The 21,178-nt window shown below is 41.2% G+C and overlaps 1 protein-coding gene across 1 annotated transcript in view; it reads right to left on the minus strand.

The window, feature by feature from the left end:
* The window catches only part of HMCN1 (hemicentin 1), a gene marked incomplete at its 3' end in the record, with an annotated part of 402,129 nt that overhangs the window by 102,307 nt on the left and 278,644 nt on the right, over nt 1-21,178 (minus strand). The window contains exons 45-55 of the mRNA XM_080917798.1: nt 20,853-21,131; nt 17,569-17,736; nt 15,150-15,263; nt 13,874-13,960; nt 12,120-12,311; nt 10,898-11,071; nt 10,406-10,519; nt 8,855-9,000; nt 5,534-5,684; nt 3,813-4,007; nt 2,235-2,348 (exon numbers count right to left, since the gene is read on the minus strand). Coding sequence (XP_080773924.1) covers nt 2,235-2,348; nt 3,813-4,007; nt 5,534-5,684; nt 8,855-9,000; nt 10,406-10,519; nt 10,898-11,071; nt 12,120-12,311; nt 13,874-13,960; nt 15,150-15,263; nt 17,569-17,736; nt 20,853-21,131 — 1,734 coding nt within the window. The remainder of the gene's footprint in view (nt 1-2,234; nt 2,349-3,812; nt 4,008-5,533; nt 5,685-8,854; nt 9,001-10,405; nt 10,520-10,897; nt 11,072-12,119; nt 12,312-13,873; nt 13,961-15,149; nt 15,264-17,568; nt 17,737-20,852; nt 21,132-21,178) is intronic.

Below are 21,178 nucleotides of genomic sequence, written 5' to 3' on the forward strand. Positions count from 1 at the left end.
CTGGAACTGTCAGATCTCCGCAGCAGCCACTGCAGACTGCTGTTTGCGCTGGCTGCCGTCCCAAGCTGCCCCCTGATTGTTTTATGCAGAGGTAGACTTCCAGTTTCATAGTGTGTTTATTTGACAAATATCTATTGACTTCTCGATAAGTTCGTACTAAAAGGGACTGCTAAATATATCTGATAAACATTTTATTGTGTCTCCTTTCTTTCTATTTTAAGAGCTCTCCTCCCCCGAAGGATCAGTGGCCTTAGTTCCTTGCTCCATCATTTTGGCCCTTACACTATCAATTCCTCCACCTGTCCCTTCTTCACACACTCTTGACACTTGTATGAGTCTCTTTGTATCTAGTTTTTCTTCCCTTGGTCTATGGGAAGTCCAGATCTCTTACATTTGTTCTTGCCAGTCAGCTCCATTCTACTTCCTGTCTCTGTTTGAATGTCATTGCATCTAATAAATGCTCAAAACCTACCCTTGTTCTGTAACTTTGAAGGGGATCACACAACCCAAATTGCTCTTCTGACCTTCACCAACACAGTTAAAGGCTTTTTATTTTCTGAAACTCATTTTAATTTTCAGCACTGAAAACCCATCGTTTAGCAACTTTTTTAACAACTGGAATCCAGGCAGAACTGTTTGCTGGGTTCCCTTATTCTGTGATTGTCTTCTTTTCTTCCATTTTCCTTCCTTTCTCTACCAATGGTTCCCTGTGGTTTAATTTGGAAATCCTGTCTTTAAATATCACTTGTCCGGAGGCAGCTATTGGATGTGGACAGTCTGGTTTTAGTTCTTTGTCCTTTGTGACAGTTCCTGAATCCTAAGTACCTGCTCAGCATTTTACACAAGCATCCTGGGATCATGTTAAATTTATCACACCAGAAACATTATTGAGACCCTTCCTTTCAACCCTGCCTTTTCCCCCAGAAACTCTACTTTTATTGACCTTGCACCACTTGGAGATGAGTGTCTAATCTCTCATGATATGTCAATGTTTTCTGTATAAACATTTTTTTTTAACTTTATGGTGTGTTGGCTAGGTGTTGTCAGAATGGTATAAAAGTGAGGCATCTTGGAAGGAGTGTTCTCAGAGGAGGACTTGGGATCTCATTAGATTAGACTGTAACAAGACTTTGGGTGCATGGTCTTGACTAGTGATTGATGTGGAAAGACTAAGCTTACTGTGGGAGGTATCATCCTGGGTTGTGTAGAAAAGCAAGGCTGATCAAGCCATAATGAGCAATCCAGTAAGCAGCCATGTTGAAAGGAAGGTGCCTGCTTCAGTTCCTGCCTCCAGGTTCTTGCCTTTGCTTCAGTCAATACCCTGTACAGTAAGTAGGTAAGTGTAATAAACCCTTTCCTCCTTTTGGTCTTGCTTTTTTTCACAATAGGAAGCATAATAGAGTAGATTGATTCCTACAGATGCTCGTTTCCATCCTCTAGCTTAGCCTTCACCTGTTTGTAATAACTCCATTTGTCTTAAGGACAGAACACTCTCTCCACTTGATGCTTATGTGTCAGACGGTGCAAGAGCACATGAGTGTGACCTCATCACTAGAATGCGACAAGCTTTTGGTGTCTGTGGTGGACTCAAAGTGCATAGGTGATTCACATGAAGAACAGTCAACTCTAGGACTTGGCTTATACATATTAGACAGGAAAACCTGTCTAATCAATATGAAACCAGGAAGTGAATCTGGAGTTGCTAAAGTCCACTTTGCTGCCCAAGGGAGCCACCTGCCTGATAGTCACATTAACAACAAGAACAAACACAACAACAACAATACTACTACTACTACTACTACTACTACTACTACTACTACTACTACTACTACTACTAATAATAATAATAATAATAATGTCAAAAGAAATAGAAAGGTAAAATCTCTGAATAATTTTGACCTTTATTAAGCCAAGGAAGTAAAAAAATGACTGGCTGCAAATTACTCTACTCTAGAACATCACCAAGTTTATGAATCAATAATCCATATTTTTTCTTTCTCTGTTTCTCCCTCTTTCTTCCTCTCTTCCTCCCTCCAATTTTGTTATTTAAGATCTTAGAAGTGCGGATTAGTGCATTCTTGGTGTGCACACAGAAGAGCAGTCCTTAGAAGAAGTATCAATGTCTATTACCTTTATAGTTTCTAAAGTGTTAGGGTGACATCCTGCAAGCATTAGTCATTGAAAAAATATTTCAGAGTGAACGATGCTTAACCAACAAAAGAAAGCCGACTCACAGAGCACATGGACGTCATACTGAAGGGAGTCTTCCCCAGCTTCGTTCACAGCCACACATGTGTACCTCCCGGCATCTTCGACTTTAGCCCGAGGAATCTGCAGCACTCGCCCTCCTGAAAGCATATATAAACATATGTCCTAGTGTGTCACTCCCTCCTACACACATCAGCATGAACATAGAGCATGGACAAGTTACACCTTGTCTCCCAGACCCCACTACGATCATTGTATTTATGTCTTTGTCAATGTTCCCACTTCCTCTAACCATTCCATTTCTATCTCAGACAATACCCACTTTCATAGCCAGATTCACATTGCTAACAAGTGAGCCAATACTGTACCACAAATCAGATTTTTCCCCCCGGAAATGAATAGCTGGTGTCAATTTTCCTAGAGGGGAGAGGGCTGCTCCAGCGCTCCATGTGGAATGTCACTGTGTGCTGTTGCTTTGTTTTTGCAGTTTTTGAATATTTTCCATTGATGTTTTTCAATGTTTCCTATAAAACCTCATTTAAAGACATACATCCAGGGTTCTAAAGAGTAACGTATACTTTCATTTTTGTTTTATTCAAGGGCTCATATGCAATACCGGGGGAAAATGCTTTTACATATTCATGAACTTTTTAGTGTCAATAAAATTTAGAGAAAATTTGTCACAGTCACATTAAAATTTGTATCAATGTTCACCAATTATTTTTGTCGGATGTCATCTTATTTATCTCCTGCAATCATATGGATAGAGTATGTTCTTAAGTTATTTTAGTAAGTTGGAGGTATGATGACTCTTCAAACCATATATTCACAGATGGAAGTATCATAGAATAAGAATAATTCCTAAAACTACAGTACAACAACCCAAACCAGGGAATTTAGAGTTAATAAAAAATTACTTGTAGTAAACCCATAGCCTCTTTTAAGCTATCGTCACAGTGAGCTTTTTATAGCCCATTTTTCCTAGGCCTTGATCAACTGACATCATATATTAACAGAGCTACTATATCAATTTCTTCCATTTTCATTCATACTTTATAAAGATATTATTTCAATTGATTTGGGTTGACTTTGCATTTAGTACTGCATTGGCCCTAAAGGTATAATTTTTGAGTTTTAACAATCCTGGCATTTGAATACATGTGATACTTATACTAAATCCTTGAAAATATTATTCTAAAAATGCTAAGCATCTTTTCCAACAGCAAACCAGGTGACACTTAAAATATTTAAAATTAAGTCTTTATAATTGCTCATGAGAATGCAATCAAATTCACCAATAAATCAAACAATAACTATTTTCAAACATACATTTGAATTTAGATGAATGATGCCTAGAAACCAAACTGACTAAGGACACCGATACAGAAGGGGTACGAGGAAGATCAAGAACGTGCATACGTTGACTACAACAACAGAACAGATTTAGAAAGTAAGTTGTCAAATTCTCAGGGTTGGCTCTTCCACATTTGGAAGACATGTCATTCAGCAGCCCAAACTTTGGTTAAATTACAGTGAACTGGCCCAATAAATGAGAGGAGAAAAACACCTGGCAGAGACTCGTGCTTCCCTGTGTCAGTGTGTACCTGGTAAAATCAATACTCTGTCACTGGAGGTCAGAGGTCGACCATCTTTGTACCACGTGAGAGTCGGAGGAGGAGCAGCCTTTGTCTCACAGTGCAGAGAAATGGGATTGTTGATGATCACGTCTTTGGCTTCGCTGCTCCTGCCGGAGTCTAACATGTTTCCCATTTCCCAGAGTTTCTGGAAACTTGGAGGAACTATGGAGGGAAAGCATTAGTTCAGCATCTCTGTAAAGATTGACCCATCAAAGATTTTGACCATGTCTCACCAAATAGCGTGTGGATTTAATAAGTTAGACAATGCCAATTTTTTTTTTTAATACTTGTTGGGCTTCCCAACGGCAGCCAGACAAAAAGTAGCCATCAGTCGGAGACAAGGGGAGGAATGAAGTTCATGGTGCCCCGAGTCCACATTTGTCTATGCAGTTTGTGTAAAAGGTGCTGTGAATTAATCAGCATCGGAGCCCAGTTCTGAGGAGGCATGTGGTACAAAATGTGGTTGCTGCAGGAAAAGCTACTTTGGGGCTCACACAAAAGAGTGTATGGGATCATTTGACAGCAATGTCAATGGTTTGTCTTACAAAGGAAGCTAAAGAAGATGAGAAATCAGGATTAATCTATTAAAAAAGGATATTATCAATCTTTTCTGACTGCGTGGGAGCTTCATCGGCAGTGAGCTGCCAATACATCAAAGACATTTCAAAAGTGTGTAACCCAAAGATTCAAGGCTTAGACACGTATAAAAAATTAAAGATTTGTGAAAATTTTGTGCACCCAGATGTTCGGTATAGTGTTATTTATGAATAATGAAAACTTGGAGACAACCTGGATATTTAATTCTAGGAGTTTGGTTGAATTAATACATTTGAGTATGGAACTGAGGAAAAAGGCAAACTTTGAAGACCTAGCACTGGCAGAAATAATACGGCTGGTGAGTGGTAACATTCGGAAAAACAATGGTGGCATTCACAGGCATTCGCTCGCAATCACCTCAGGAGTGGCTTAGGTGCCGTATCTCAGGCACTGTTCTCAGCAGTCCCAAGGGGTACTAATTTCAAAACAACAGACGCTTAGACTGTTCTGTTTACTTGTGTGAGACATAAATTTTATAGCCATACACATCTGCCCCCAAGTCGGGTACTCTGAATTCCTTAAGGTGCTTGTGGTCTTCTGTGCAATGTTCTATGGTATATAACCTTCATGATATGATGTTAGTTCAGTGCTGATGTAAAAGATGTCTGTCATTGAGTTATGTAAATAAAGTTGTCCCTTAAAATACCAGAAGGAAATGTGAAAGATAAAAGCGACAGGGGTTAGAGAGGCGGCTCACAGGTTAAGAGCACTTGTTGCTCTTGTAGAGGACCAAGGTCCAGTTCTCAGAACCTATCTGATGGCTCCCAAACATCTATGATTCCAATTTTAGGGGATTCCACATCCTCACCCATGGGCACCAGGCATACATGGGATACAGATTAATACATACATATGCATATGTAATATACATACGTACACTCATTCAGGAAAACACTCATATAAATAAAATAAGAATAAAAGATTCTAAAAATGTCTGATGGGATTGTTCTCTTCTATGATTTCTTGTTTGAAATTCCACAGTGAACTTATATTTTTATAAGAGGAAAATGAATTTAAAATAATCCAAGTCAAATTTCTTTCCCATTGCACTCACACAGTGTGAAAACTGCTCTGCAACAAGCCTGTAATACCTTGGATATTGACGTCGAAATCCAACTCATCTTGCCCTGCCAGGTTAGATGCCACACAGGTGTACCGTCCCGTGTCTGAGACCTGAGCTTCCTTTATTTGAAGGGTATGTCCACTTGCCGCGATGTTAACACGGTCATCTGACGTAAGGGGCTGTGATTCAATCATACCAACGTCAGTACTGAATATGATGGTAAAGCTAAGATAGCCTGCAAATGATCAATATTATGATTCTTTCGTAATCAAAAACAGGTAAATTATTCAAGAAAGTAGTAATTTAATTTGATCACATCAATTTCTAAATAATTTTTATCTCTTAGAAATTATAGTTCACATAGTTCACATCAGCCAGGTAATTGTGAGAGATGCATTTATGTATTCCTTACAACAGAAAGCATGTTCTTAGCATCATATTTATATATTCCTTACAGAAGAAAGCATGATCTCAGCATCATATCCATCTATCCATGAAAGCAGTCTTATTGTTTAAAAAGCGTGTCTTGTTGACAGTTTTCTAGAAACCCCAATAAAGAAAACTTTATTAAACGTTGAGAACACGACGGTGATACGATTTTATCTGAGATTATTGTAATTCATTCAGAAGCATGGTTACTTCATACAGAAAACTGTTATAAGTTTGGGATATGTTATGCTATATTGAAATAGGTAGGTGTTCTTTCATTACTTAAAGATTTTATTCCTGACTCACTGGCATTGTTTCTGCCTGCTGTCAATCAAAGACGTGTTCTCTTAGCTTCTTGATTTCCTCTCCTACCTACAGCAGCATCTTTTAATTTCATCCCATTGGACAGCTTCAGCCTTAAGTAAGAGGTTCTTGCTGCAGCCTACTTACACAGATTCTGAGGACATTACAGTCAACCATTCAGAAATGTTTTCTAAGTGTAAGGCGCCTAATTTTATCCTCTTAATGTTCCTTGAATCTAATCCAATCAAATGTTTGTTTTCTCTGCTTGATAAGAAGATAGTCAATGTTGTCTACGACATTCATGTGACTACACGTACCACTCAGTTCTGCCTTTGCTTTCTGCTCTGGGTGGCATTTGACACAGGGTGACTTGTTTTTGTTTTAAAGTAGCTTCTCTTCTTTTGTTTTTTGAGACACTGCAGCCCTTGTTCCTCAATACCCAATGTCAGAAATACACTACACATGTCTTCAGTCACATGAATCTCTCTCTCTCTCTCTCTCTCTCTCTCTCTCTCTCTATATATATATATATATATATATATATATATATATATATATATATACATACATACATATATATATTATACACACACACATATATATATACATATATATATATCCCCCTCCCTCTCTGTTTGTCTCTCCCCCAGCCCGCCTTTCTGTCTCAGTGTCTGTCTGTCTGTCTGTCTCTCTCTCTCTCTGTGTGTGTGTGTGTGTGTGTGTGAGTGTGTGTGTGTGTGTGCAGGAGTTCAGAAGTGTGTAGAGGCTAGAAAAGGCCATAAGCTTATGCTGGTTCTGGAGTTACAGGCAAATGGGATCTGAGTGTGTGTGCTCTCTGATTAACTTTCTACCCTGCAAGCCATATTCTGTTTTACTAAGTTTTTAGCTTCATTTTTGTTGTTGTTGCCATTGGATCTATTTTTTTTGTGGGTGTTTTTGTTTGCTTGTTTTAATTTTTGTTTTGACTTTGAAAACTTACATGGACAGAGATTTGGCCTGTTTCCCTCTCATCTGTATTTGTTGTACATAAAATAGTGCCTAGCAAACAGATGAGATTCAAATAATTTTGGATGTAACAATTATTAATATCTTAATATTATATCACAAATAAATATACCACAGTTTGAATTTTCTGTATCAAAATTAAAATGTCAGGGCAAGGATGAATAAAATGTACAGATTGCATTAAAAGTTATTACAGTGGATATTGTCAATATCTTTTTGTGGTTTTTCAAAAAAATACTACTTTATTAAGTTTGGGGATTTAAAAGGAAATAACTGAAAAATGATATGGGAAAAGTATTTGTTGATAATATTGCTCCTTGTTTATTATTTAAGAAACCAGTCCCATGTCTTACCATAGTTAGAAGTGCTAGTCAGTATAATTTTACTTATTTCAGAGACTGAATTTGAAACTAATTATTAATAATAAATTTTGAAAGCTGTCTACTTTCTATTTAAATTCTAGTGTTTCCCTGGTTTTTACATTTGTGGATCTCTCCATGTGTAGCAATATATGGGATGAAGAGGCTTTATAGAAATCAAAACCAAATTAATGACATGTGTTTGCAATCAAGGTTTTATGGAGTTGATAAGATATCACACTGTGTGCTTGTGCAGTGCAAAGCCAACGGAAGCAGAGCATGCTGGGAGTTCTGCACTTTCCTTTTGCAATGGAGTCCAGAAGATACATGCCTATTTTATATGGTGGTATCTTTATACCACCCCCTGCTGATATGGAATCTATCCGGGATCTGGAAGGAAAACATGAAGCTACATCTTCCTTGCCTCTAAAGTCATACTCTGACCTAAACTTGAACAACTGCAGCTTAACTGGCCCTTTGGTTGATTGTGTGTAAAACTGGGTAAAGAACATCTTGGCTTTTTCCCACCTGTACTTAGTAGCTCACAGCAACCCCACCCTCTCCTTTTGCCTCTGAGCACCAGCACATCTGTCCTTACATTTGTGAGAGAGACTGGGAACTGAGTGAGAAATAAGATGTTTGCTCTGAAAGTAAACAGAAGGATCTACGTATTTTTAATATAAGAGTCAACTTTTTGAAAACACCTTTAATTCAAATATCACTTCTCCCTTCCAGGTTCTCCCCTCCAATCCTTCCCATGTGTGTCTGTCCCTTCACTCTCAAACTGATTTTTTTATTGTGTTTCTCACTGCCCAGGGTAATCATAGTGTGCCTGTACACCTTTTAATTTTCCATATGTTAGGACATCAGAAATGTTACCTTTTGTGAAAGAGTTAGGGAAAGTTCTGCATACATCTAGTCCTCATTTAGGGTCATGCATGGGTTTGTTTATTTAGTTATCTGGGTGGAACACTACTCCCCTAATTCTTCACTGGGACAGTAACCAGATTCTCACAGTCAAAGGCTAATGTACACCACACCAACCTTGCTTACCTCCCAGTAGTGGAGCAATACTAAAGTTATTAAGCATTTTCCTCATTCTGTTAATTTTTCTAAAGCAGTTTCATATTTGAGGAGCATGGAGTGACTATTTTTAATATCACAGTGGGTGGGATAAATCTGTCTGTTTCTTTTTAAATTGGCACTTTCATCTTTAAGAAATAAACAACAAACAAAATGTAGTCATGACTGACCTGTCCGTCCTTGTACCAGCGGAGGGAGGCAGAAGGAATGGCATAAGCTTCACACTCCAAAGTCAGGCTGCTATTCACTCTGATCTTCACTTCCTTAGGGGAGAGACCTGGCCCCAGAAGGTCCGCTCTCTTGATTAAGGGTGGAACTGCGCAAGAGGAACGTAGAAGAGTTAAGCACTGCTTGTTTTAAATACACGTCTACTGTAGAGATCACAGGAGGCCAGAAAACAAGGTGCCAAGGAGCTAAGGGGTTCCTTCCCCAGACTTCCATGAATGACCTCAGGTAGCATCCCAGGTAACAGGAGTCTTCAGAGATCCAATATGAATAAAAATGTCTCTTCATCATTCCAACACGGCTGGAGAGACGATGTCTTGACATTTGTGTCTGTTCTAGGTCCACACAGTCCAACTGTGACCCATAAGACACATTGTATTAACTACTACGGCAGGAAGTCAAAGTAAAATAACAACCGGAAATATGTACTTTGTTTATAACGTAACATAGGAAGGAAGGCCTTACAATGTGGCCCCGATTACTGACCGTATGAGTTTTGCCTTTTACTTATAGGTTGATGACATTGTCATAATCCCACACTACTGGTGATCTCATCTTGAGCGCCTGTGTGTAAACAACACACCAAGGAGTGGATCCAATGGACTCTTCACAAATGGTTTTTGCATATATATTGTGTGGTGGTATGTGTGCATGTGGGTGTGCATGGACGTGCACGTGCATGTGTAGGAACATGTGCACACGTATGCATTTGTAGTCCCAAGGTTAATGCCAGGAGTCTTCTTCAATTGGTCTCTTGCTGAATCCAAAACTCACTATTATGATTAGAGTGGCTAGCCAGCCTTTTCTGTGCACTCCCCGTCTACGTCAAGCACTGGGCCTGTGTGTAGGCCTCCATACCCATCTGACACTGACACGGGTTCTGGGCTTCTTAACTCTCATATCCAACATGTCAGTCACTGAACCATCTACCGGCCCCGGCTCTTCACACTTTTAAGCTACTGAGGCCACAGGCATGCTGTGGAGAGCGGGTGTGGCGGCAGTCTCAAGATGGCGCTTGGGACTTTGGCCAAGTCTTGTGACTAGCACCTGACTTCCTCATGCCCCCCACCCTGAGATTAGCCACTCTCACCGTGCGAGCTGCACAGGCGCACCCATGACTTGAGATCAGGCCAGATGAAACAGACCTATGAACTGCAGCCACGCAACATGGACTGAGGAGGTGGAGTTGAGAGAGGATAAAGGGACTGCACTTGGGGGTGGAGAGGGAAAAAGTAGGAGAGAGAGAAGGGGAGATGGAAGGTTTTCACTGGCATGCTGTAAGGTTCCTGAATAAACCTCTTTGAGAAGAACGCTGTTTCGTCACTCCTTTTCTGCTGGTGGGAGACAGTAGCGACAGCATGCTACTTAAGACAAGCTGCAAGTAAGGGTCTTTAGTGATCATTGTAAAACAATCAGGAAAAAACAATGAAAAACGGGATGGGGGAAGCTAGAAGGCTCCAGGAAGAGGTGAGAAAGGGCGTTCCTTCAGAACTTACTGTAGACCTTCACTTCATAGTGCTTTATCATCTCCCCCGCCTCGTTAGTGGCCACACACGAGTATCTCCCAGCGTTGTCTTCCTGTGCGTTCAGGATCTGCAGAGTACGGCCTCCTGAAACATCGAGGAACGTTGGAGAATCCTTGACATTACAGTAGAGGTGGGAGAATACACAGAGCATTCCTTAGCTTTTACTGTGAATATTCCTTTTTACAAATGCAGTTTAGTGGTAGGTATTTGATGGAAAATAAATCATAATATTTGTTTTGTGTCTTTCAAAGAGTAATGTCTATGTATTTTTAAAATTAAGGCATATATATGTATATCTATCTATCTATCTATATAGATAGATAGATATATATACACATATATATGTGACAGAAATAGACTGTCACCGAACAAAAACACAGGCACGTTTCCAGAACAGCCTGTGCTCTTCTACATCGGTAGAGGACGCAAACACCTCCAGGTTATCTGAGGTCAGCTAATTACCGGGAAGGATGCGAATGTTCCGGCTGGATTCTAAAGGTGCGCCGTCCTTGAACCAGGTGATGGTGGCTGGGGGATAGGAATATGCCTCGCAGACTAAAGAAGTGGGGCTGTTAAGGATGACAATGACGTCTTCAGGGCTGCCATCACTGTCTACACCAGCAATTGTAGGAGACACTGAAAGAGTGAAATTTCCATTAAAGAAACAGACTTAGAAGATCTTTTCGGTGTGGGCCCCTGAACTGCCATTGTGATTATCTATGTAGTCCCAGTTTTTAAGAGTTACACAATAATCATATATATATATATATATAAAATCAGTGAGAAATGCCATATGCCAAAGGAGGAGGGAAATGCACACAAAAGAGATAATGGATAACTGGTAATGTAAGACAAACTTCCATCTCTCTCTCTGTCTCTCTGGATTAAGCAGCATTGGTTCTGCCTATAGAAATCTTTCGTCTTATACGTGATGTACTATTTATATATGCTACTACGTGATGCTTTTCACTTGACTATACACCCACTGGTATTTTCTGCATATATGCAAATATCCATGAGGCCCATTTAGATTTCAACCTGTTTAGTGTCCCTGTTCTATGTGTATAAGGGTATCTGTATGGATGAGAGTATTTATGTGCACCCCATAGGAGTAGTTATGAAAATAGTTGAACAAACTCAAGTTATTTGTATATCCACACACAGTGAATTTAGTGTCAGTTTCAGTCACATTTAGCGTAGGTTTTTAAATATCGATAATCAAATGGAATGCATTTAACTGGGATACACATTAACCTTGAAAAACTTGAAATCAATTTCAGTGATATGCCCAAGACATAAATAAACATGACTCTGATGCTGTAAGATCATGGCTGATGCAGTACATTCAATGTTTAATCACACCCAGGCCACAGAGAAGAAGCCCGGTCTCCAATAAAAGCAGAGAGGCTCAGGGAGAAAGGCACAGGGTCTCAGGCTGAGACTCCCCGTCTACTGCACAACGTTCCCTTCACCAGGGCGTAGTTAAATGTCTGCCTTGATCATTGTTAGTCCTACAAATCACAGTGCCCAGAACAAGGTTTACTCCACAGCAAAGAAAGAACAAATGCAATCAGCCTGCAGACCTGAGTGCTGGGATCTCCCACAAGATGAAATTCTAGGATAGAAACAGAGAGGGGGTGGGGACCTCAGATCATTCAAGATGTGACATGAAGTTCACACCTACCAAACACATTGAGACTGAAACTTTTGCTTTTGTCACCAGCTATATTAGAAGCCAGGCATGTGTAGCGTCCTGTGTGTGACACTTGGGCATTGCTGATCTGAAGAAAACGGCCACCAGACATCATGTGGTGGACTTCATCTTCCCGGAGAAGCTGGCCGTCCTTGTACCATGTGATCTGAGGCACAGGATTTCCTGATAAGAAAAAACCACCTTTATTGAGGCAACTCAGTAGCACACACCTCTCAATGGAAACATCCAAAGAAGGCATTTTCACCCAGTTCCTGGTTTTTTTCCATAGCCCACATTTAAAGCAGCAAAGTGGCTATTCTTTCTGAAAAAGTGCCATACATGAGTCTTTTTTAATGTATAGTGATTATATTATGATAAAAAGACACAAACAGACATAACTTCTTATTTACATTAGCATTTTTGTCTAAATGATTCTAGCACTGGTCTATTTTTACAGTGAGTTACTTTAGACTAGAGCACGTATCATTATCAAAAATATTATAGATTCTTTTCTATTCATATTAAAACCATTTTTATTCTTTCAAGAGGAAACAGTAGAAAATAAAGCATTTATTTCAATGAAGATTTTGTGCTATACTGGGATTCTTACTAAGAGTTTAGAGGTCTGATTAAAATTATTATTTATTCGATATTTGTAGCCAATGGAAAACACCTTAGATAGTTATAAATAAAGATATATGCTAAATATTAGTTAAAATTATTCAGATGTCATTTATTAATTTGAAAGCCACAAAAGCAAGCCATGTTAACCAAGATGGCTAGAATGGATGATCAAAACCAGAGAGTTTAAACAGAGATTGCTATTTCATTTAGGCAAAGACAGGGGTGCGGGGCGGGGAGGGGGGAGGGAAAACTGGACACCTCATTCTTCCCATGGGACACAGCTGTTCTCTATATGACACTTGTTAATTACCCTCATAGCTTTCAGGAAAGAAAAGGTGTAGGTAGCACGCTTTGTAGCTGCTTTAAAAAAATAGCACTTTCCTATTTCATTTTATTATGCAAAAAAGGTATGTAAAGTCAGAAACTTATCAAATCTTTCGTGAATTTCCCCCTTTCCATACAATGTTCTTGGCTATTCTCATTGTTCACCCATAACTGTGATATTATTTATTTACAAAAAAAAAGGGATTGAAATCTTCTTTTAGGCACCTTTAAAATATTTTAGTTAGAATATTGTTTTAAAAATGTATGTTGTCTTGGGATCACACCATAATTACACCATTCCCCGTTGCCCTTCCCTCCTCCCAAACGCCCATGCTCCCTTCCTTGGTATTTCACATCAGTCATTTCACTCTGACCGACGGCAGGAGTTACCTGCCTGGCTGAGGAGAATGGCACGGTGTTGACTCTTCCCCTCCCCAGTGTCCTTAACACACAATGTACAAAAACGAGGAAAGAGACGGCTGGCAGAAACTCCAGGAAGGAGAGAGAAATAAAAGAAGCTGCATGTAAGTGGGAACCTAGTAAGAAAAGCAGAATCTGGTGGAAAAGAATACTTGTTTCCCTCCCTTTTCCTCCTTTTTCTAAAATCTTCATTGCATCTGCAAGATTTCCTGTTGCCCTTCTCCTGGGAACACTGCACCAGGACCTGACCCTGAACACCTATTATGGCAGCTGCACTTACTCCTGGTGACGAGGACATACCCACACGCACACATTCTGGAAACAGTAACGGTCATTATGGGCAGAAAGTTCCATAATTACAAGAACCGACTCCTTACCTCTTACTTCACAAGTCAGTGTAACGCTCTGCTTCTCTTTAATCTTTATGTCTTCCGATGCCTTTTCACCCACGATGTGAGGAGGAACTAGGACAAACAGACAGAGACATCGTACAAGTATGTTACAACTCCACCAGCAAGGACAAGGGCCTAAACTTTAGGCAAATTTCATTCATAGAATGTCATTGGTTTTTGTTTGTTTGTTTTTACCTGTACTCGAAAGTTGTTAGGAATCCAATTTTAATGCACTAAGTTGTCAGCTGAAGGGGTTTGCAATCCCATAGGACAAACAATATCAACTAACAGGACCTTCAGAGCTCCCAGGGACTAAACCACCAACCAAAGAGCACACATGGAGGGACCCATGTTCCAGCCACACATGTAGCAGAGGATGGCCTTGTTGGGCATCAGTGGGAGGAGAGGAGCTTGGCCCTGTGGAGGCTCGATGCCCCAGAGTAGGGGGATGCTAGGGCAGTGAGGTGGGAGTGGGTGGAGGAGCACCCATAGAGGCAAAGGGGAGGGGGGGAAAGGAGGGAATGGGATGGGAGGACTAGTGGAGGGGTAACCGGAAGGGGGATATCATTTGAGATGTAAACAAACGGAATGATTAATAAAAATAATAAAGATGAATAAAATGTGTGATGGTTATATTTAATTGTTAACTTGACACTATCTTTCATCGCATGGAAATGAGGTTCAATAAAGGACGGCTGATTAGGCTGGCCTGTTGGCTTGGTTGTAGAGGACATTACCGATAATGGTTATTGAGGTGGGAGGACCCACCCTCTCTGGACTCAGTGAGAAGGTGAAAACCTCTCTAAGAGTCTGTGCAAACAGGTACTCAAGTTTCTTTCTGCTCTTGGCTATGCATATAAATAGTTTCAAGTTTCTGCTACCTTGACTTCCCCAGAGTGATAGGCTGTGACCTCATATGGTGGCTTAAAACACATCCTTCCTCCCTAACATACTTTATCACAGCAACATAAACGAAACTAAGACGGAGTGTGTCCCCAAATGAGTGACTTAGCTCTCTTACTTTAAGGATGATACACAGTCTTAGGCCATTTCCGAGCAGTTTTGAAATGGTACTAGGCAGTCTGGCCATTGAAGTCGACTCATTCCCTCCTGTAATCCTGAGACCTTGCCAAGGATCATAGTCCAGAGGCCAAAGACCACATAGGTATAAATTCCAGCTGTGGATACATTTTGACTCTGTGTCCAGAATGCACTGTGGCCAATTGGATTTCCTCCTAGATACTGCAAAATGTGCACGTACCTAATACTGAAAGGCCAAACGCTTTCCTGTCTTCGCCAGCTGCATTCCTTACGATACAAGTATACTGGCCAGCATCTTCTGGTCTGGTCTGCATCAGCCTCAGCATCCTGCCTCCTACAAGAAGCAAAACACCAGATGACTTAAAGATAAATACAGTTCCCGGTGACAGCAACTGAGAAATGGGGTTTGGCTGAGAAGGGGCTGTTCCGCTGTTGGTAGGTGTGAAGAGATAAGAGTTTTAGGGCAGGGATGGTGGGACCATCTACAGTGAAACGGGTGTGGGAAAGGGCAGATGAAGTCGGATGAAGTTAGGCCGGGTTTGTGCGCCCTTGGGATGCTAAGGAATTTAGTGTTTGCTGAAGGTGAAGAAGGGAGCTGCATGCACGAAAGACAGTCGCCATCTGATTGGCGCTTTCACAAGTGGGTGCTGACTGGATGCTCAGGAAAAGATGGTGAAATGTGTCTGCGAGATAAAATCTATACAAGCGAGCAGGTAAGACATGAAGATGGACCGACTATCGGCTGTTGGGTCAGCTTCTTGGAAACCCCCATTACATTAAAGACGGGGTCCCAGGGGACACCCCAGGCACGGGCACTACGGAACCTTCCTTGGCTTCTCTCCATATTTTGATTTTCTGTTTTGCTTGAAGAGGAAATGCACGTAGATGGAGACTATGTGCTAACAGATGGGATTTGGCAGGAAATTTTAGTGACGAAGGTGGAGGTGTCAGCGAAGAAGACAAAACAACGCCTTTTGAAAAGCTACAGATACGATGGAAGCAGAGAACGCGGGAATGAAAAATCTCAGGGGGAAAAACCACCAATTTATCAATAATTTATCAATAATAGGCATATTCTTGCTTAGCATCTTGCCCTTGTATTAAAATGTTAATTGATACACATACAATTCTCACTTAGATATTCACCCTGCTTTCGGGATCTAGTGACCAGCTGACACTGCTTGTCTAACCAGCAGCTTCCCTGTTCTCAGTTTACCAGAAGGTCACTTTAGCAGTATCTTACTTCAAACAAAGCTGATTTCCTGAACTGAATTTTGTTTCCACCAGCAGAAAAGAGATATAAAACATAAACAGGTTTGTTTCTTTAAACATGATCTGCGACTTCTGAAAGGATTCGAAGGGTTCACCCCCATGTTGCCAGCTCATACTAGTGAGTCTGAATATGGCTTCACTTGAAGGTATTAAAGTGATATAACTTTTATGAGTCATTACTGGGTCCACAGCATCTTTCTCTTCTCTCCCTGACCCTCTCATGTGATCTCTCGAAACCCTGACGCGTGTATGAGAGCGATTTATACTTATGTGAAGGCACTCCTCATTGCTACCACATTTACGGCAGGTATCTGTTCTTGACAGACAAGTCTATGACAGCGACAGGGTGGTCGCCAGGGTCCTGCTAGCCGACAAGCCTCAGGAGGATCTGTGTTAATGGAACAGAAGCCAGCAGCGGGGCGGGACTTTGGCAGTCACAAGGTGAAATACTCTTAATGCGCTTTGCTCAGGGGTCTCCAGCTGCTGGTCGATCAAAACAAATCTAGGTGCAGCCAAACACCACTCCTGTAAACGCAGAAGGAACCAGCCGACGGCACTCTGCTACGCTGGTTTTATTTCTGCGATCTTTGATGCTATCACATTTAATGAATTCAAACCGTACAAAACTGAAACCAGTTTTGTTAAGAAATGAAGATAATTTTAAGACAAGAAGACGACCTGATCAGGCTTTGGTAGCCAGGCTATAAGAAAAATTTTGCCACTACGTCCCATGACATAAAAGGCTCATAGGACACAGGAAGGATGCAGGGAGCTTCCCAGGATTCAAACTGAGTATCAGATACTTTAGCAAGCTCGTGTTAACAGTTTATCATGATACACACTCACTTCTGTTTAATAAAAGCCCTGGATGTGAATGTGCTACCAAGGTTAACCAAGTTGAATAACTGTCAAAAGCTAAAGAACAATTGTCTTTTTAGGCTATGTGATAGTCTACCAAAATAGGCCAACTGCAGATTCCTGTGACATGCCTCAAAAGCCCTCTCTCTGAGCTTACATTGACCCACGGGGGATAAAATAGTCAGGGTCCCCTGCAAAATTATCAAAAGCTGAACTAGGTCTCAGCACGCAGGGACTCTCTTGGTAAATAATGTAAGTACCATTCAGGCTAGTCACGCATCTGCTGACACTACAAGGGGTGCTATACATTGCTATTAAGGTGATGCTGACATCCTTTAGACAGAGCTTTCTATGTTTTAAATATGTTTGTGTAATATGACGAGTAGATGTCATAATAAGTACCTAGATCAGAAGGAGAAAACAGAATGACGTAAACAGTAACAATGAAAAACGGAGAAGTGGCATTTGCATGAAGTTACCCAGATGCTCAGGCTACAGGTTGAGAATACCTGAGAGGATCTTCACAGAGCTGCCAAGGCTGACAGGCCAGCCATTCTTAAGCCAGGTTATGGAAGGCAGAGGGATGCCAGAGGCTTCACAGGTCAGGGATACAGAGCTCTTTTCCACCACGCTGACATTCTCAGGGACTCCGTGGTTCCCTATGATACTCGGAGGGGCTGTAAGACAAAACCAAAGTGACTGGTCATACAAAGCAAAGTAGCTAATATGGGGAAAATACTAATCCTCAACAGCTCATTTCTATCACGAACCCTCTATTTTCTGATGAATAGTAATCAAAATAAGGAATCTTATTTTGTTAAAATGTTAAATCTGAAGATTAAAAAAAATGTATGTCACTGCTTTCTAATTTTAGTCAGTTTGGAATTGATATTTCAGCAGTGGTGAGCTAGTTTCTGAGTTTGTCATATTTTCTGACAGATTTATAATTTAGATTCACAACCTTCTTATAAACAGAATTCTGAATGGAAATCAGTGGGTTGGGACATCTCTGGGATGAACTGGATATCTGGGAGTGGGGAGGCTCCTGGGAGTCTATAGGGGGCCCTCTGAGACTTCTAGTAGTTGGGGATATGGTGCCTGGAGTAGCCACCTCCTGTAACCATGTGAGACTTCAAATGGAGAGAGAGGACACCAACCACCCACAAAAGCTTCGACACAGATTTGCCCTGCCTACAAGATATGTAGAGATAAAGATGAATCAGAGATTGAAGGAATGGACAACCTATGACAGGCCCAACTTGAGACCCATCCCATGTGTGAGGGCTAGCCCCTGACATTATGCTTTGCTTGCAGACAGGAGACTATCATAAGGGCCTTCTGAGAGGCTTCATCCAGCAGCTGATGGAAACAGATGCAGCCCCACCATCAAACATTAGGCAGAGTTCCAGAGTCACATGCAAGAGTGGGGGTAGGGAGGTGAATTGAGGGAACTGGAGGAGTCAAGGACACCACAAGAAGACCTACAACTAACCTGGGCCCATGGAGGCTCACAGAGACTAAATCATCAACCAAAGAGCACACATGGACTGCACCTAGACCCCTACACACTTGTTGCAGATGTGCAGCGTAGTCTTTGACTCTGTTGCCTGCCTTTGGATTCCCTTCCCCTAGCTGGGCTTTACTTGTCTGGCTTCCGTGGGAGAGGATGAGCCTAGTCCTACAGAGACTAGATGTTTCAGGATGGGTTGGCCTCCATTGCGGACTTCCCTTTCTCTGAGGAAAAAAAGAGAGAGTAATGGGGGTAGGGGTTTGTCAGGGTGGGACTGGAAGAAGAGGAGGGAGACTGCAATGTGAAGAGGTGAATGAATAAATTAATAAAAAATAGAGTCTTAAAATTAAATAATTTAACAAAAATATACTATTAATTTTCTCTAATTTTAATGTTACCTTCATCTTTGGCATACATGTTGGCCCAACTGTAAGAGATTAGCGCTAAGCTACATTCATCTTCCTTTGGTATGTTATGAGACAATTTTGTTTTGTAAATAATGTTAGTCTGGAATTCTCTCTGTAAAGTCAGGCTGGATCTGAACTCATATTCCTCTAAACACAGCCTCGAAAGTTCTGGAATTATAAATATGCACCAGTAGACCTAGCTTTATTCATTTGTTTATATGATTTGAGCTGTAAAATTTGTTTCTATTAAAATTTCCCATTGTTTCTAAGGAATTTAAATTTATACATCAAATTTTATGCATACAAATAGTTGACCTTGAATATGTATATATTTAGACTCTTTCTGACCCAAATTTGTCATTTACTTGTTCAAATCTTAAATTTGACTTTCGTACATGTAACTCATACCCAAGGGAATGAGCCAAAGAATGTTGAAAAGTCTTTAACACTTGAATTCGAAAATTATTTAATTAAAAGATGCAGCCAGATGCGGTACTCAAAGTACATGTCTTTAACCCCAGCACCAGTGAGGCAGAGGCAGGTTGGTTGACGTCAGCCTGGTGTGTCTACAGAGTGCGTTCCAGGTCGGCCAATTACACAGTGATCGCTTGTCTTAATTTTTGTCTACTTTATTGTTTATGTCCTCAAAAGAACAGTCAACAAGTGTTTGTCTCAGCGGGTAACGTGAGGTCAGACAGCAAGAGGGAAATGATGAGACTCCAGAGGTTGGAAATTCTGAGAAAGGGGTAGAACGCTGTCTGTACTTCCTGCACAATAGCTATCTATACAAGACTTAACTGGTCAAAATTCACACAAGGACAGGCGAGATAACTCGAGGCCCTATGCCTTGTTAAGGAGCTACTGGTAGTTAAACAGCGGCTGCGGAAGAGAGAATCATTCTTCTTGGAGTGCCTGGCCACTAGAAGGTTTCTGGTGCTTCATGGCTCTGTACCATGCACATTTGGACTTAATAATTTATGAAGGAGAAAAAGGGGGAGGAAGGGGAGGAGGAAGACTTGCAAACAGGAGCAGGTTGTCCTCTGAGAGGCTCCGTCAAGAAGCTAGCTCATACATCCACAAGTAGATGGAGCCTGGGGACTCTTATGGAAGAACAGGAAGAACTGCAGGCCCAGAAGGGGACAGGAACTCCACAGAAAGACCAACAGAGTCCACTTACCCAGCTCTAAGTCTGAACCACCAATCAAAGAACAGATACCTAGACCTTCCTGCACCTATGCAGTAGATATGCAACTTGGTCTTGATGCATGTCCCAAACAGTTGGAGCGGGGCTATCTCAAAGCTGTTGGCTGTGTGTGGGACATGGTCCTCTAGATGGGATGCTTTGTCTGGCCTCAGTGGGAGAGGAAGCACCTAGCTTCACAGAGACTGGAAGTGCAGGGGGTGGGGGAATACTCTGAGGAGGAGGGGAGTGGGGATGGGGGAAGGATTATGGGAAGGGGTGACCAGGAGGGGGCAGTAAATGGGATGTATATCAATAAGTAAAAAAAAAAAAATTAAATTAAATAATAAAAAAAGATTTAAAAAGAAGCTGAAGGAGGAAAAGAAAAAGGAAGAGGAAAAAGAAAAGAAGAAGGAAGAAGAAGAAAAATAAAAATAAGAATGATGATGATGATAATAGTAATAATGAATTGGGATGAGAGATATTGGGGGTAGATATGGGTAGATTTGGAGGGAAAATGGAGGACGGGATGTTTAAATGATCACATTTCACCGTATATGTGCATGAAGTTCTCAAAGAACTTAAAAAAAAAAACAGTGGAATATTAATGTGAGACTTTTGGCTCGAAGGTCTATGTTCCCACGACACTTAACTGTCTCAGCCTGGGATGGGTCTGGTGCTTCCCTCTCTACTCACCGTGAACACTTAAGTCGTATCTTTTGTCTGTCATTCCTGCGACATTCACAGCCACACACACATAACGGCCAGTGTCTGACACATGAATGTTCTTCAGCTGAAGGATGTGTCCTTCATCCAGTATTTCCACCCCTTTTCCCTTGGTCAAGGGGCGGCCATCTTTCATCCAGGTCACTGTAGGCTGGGGAATACCCTGCACCTCACATTCCAAGGACACGCTTTTCCCGCGGATGACAGTGATCTCAGGGCGGTGGCCGCTGTTGGCTATCGATGGTCGGACTTTGGGGAAAGAAGAGACAGTGAGAAAGAGTACAGGAGACGTTTGC

Source organism: Micromys minutus (genome assembly GCF_963924665.1).
Source record: "Micromys minutus genome assembly, chromosome: 6".
In the NCBI taxonomy this organism is placed as follows: Eukaryota; Metazoa; Chordata; class Mammalia; order Rodentia; family Muridae; genus Micromys; species Micromys minutus.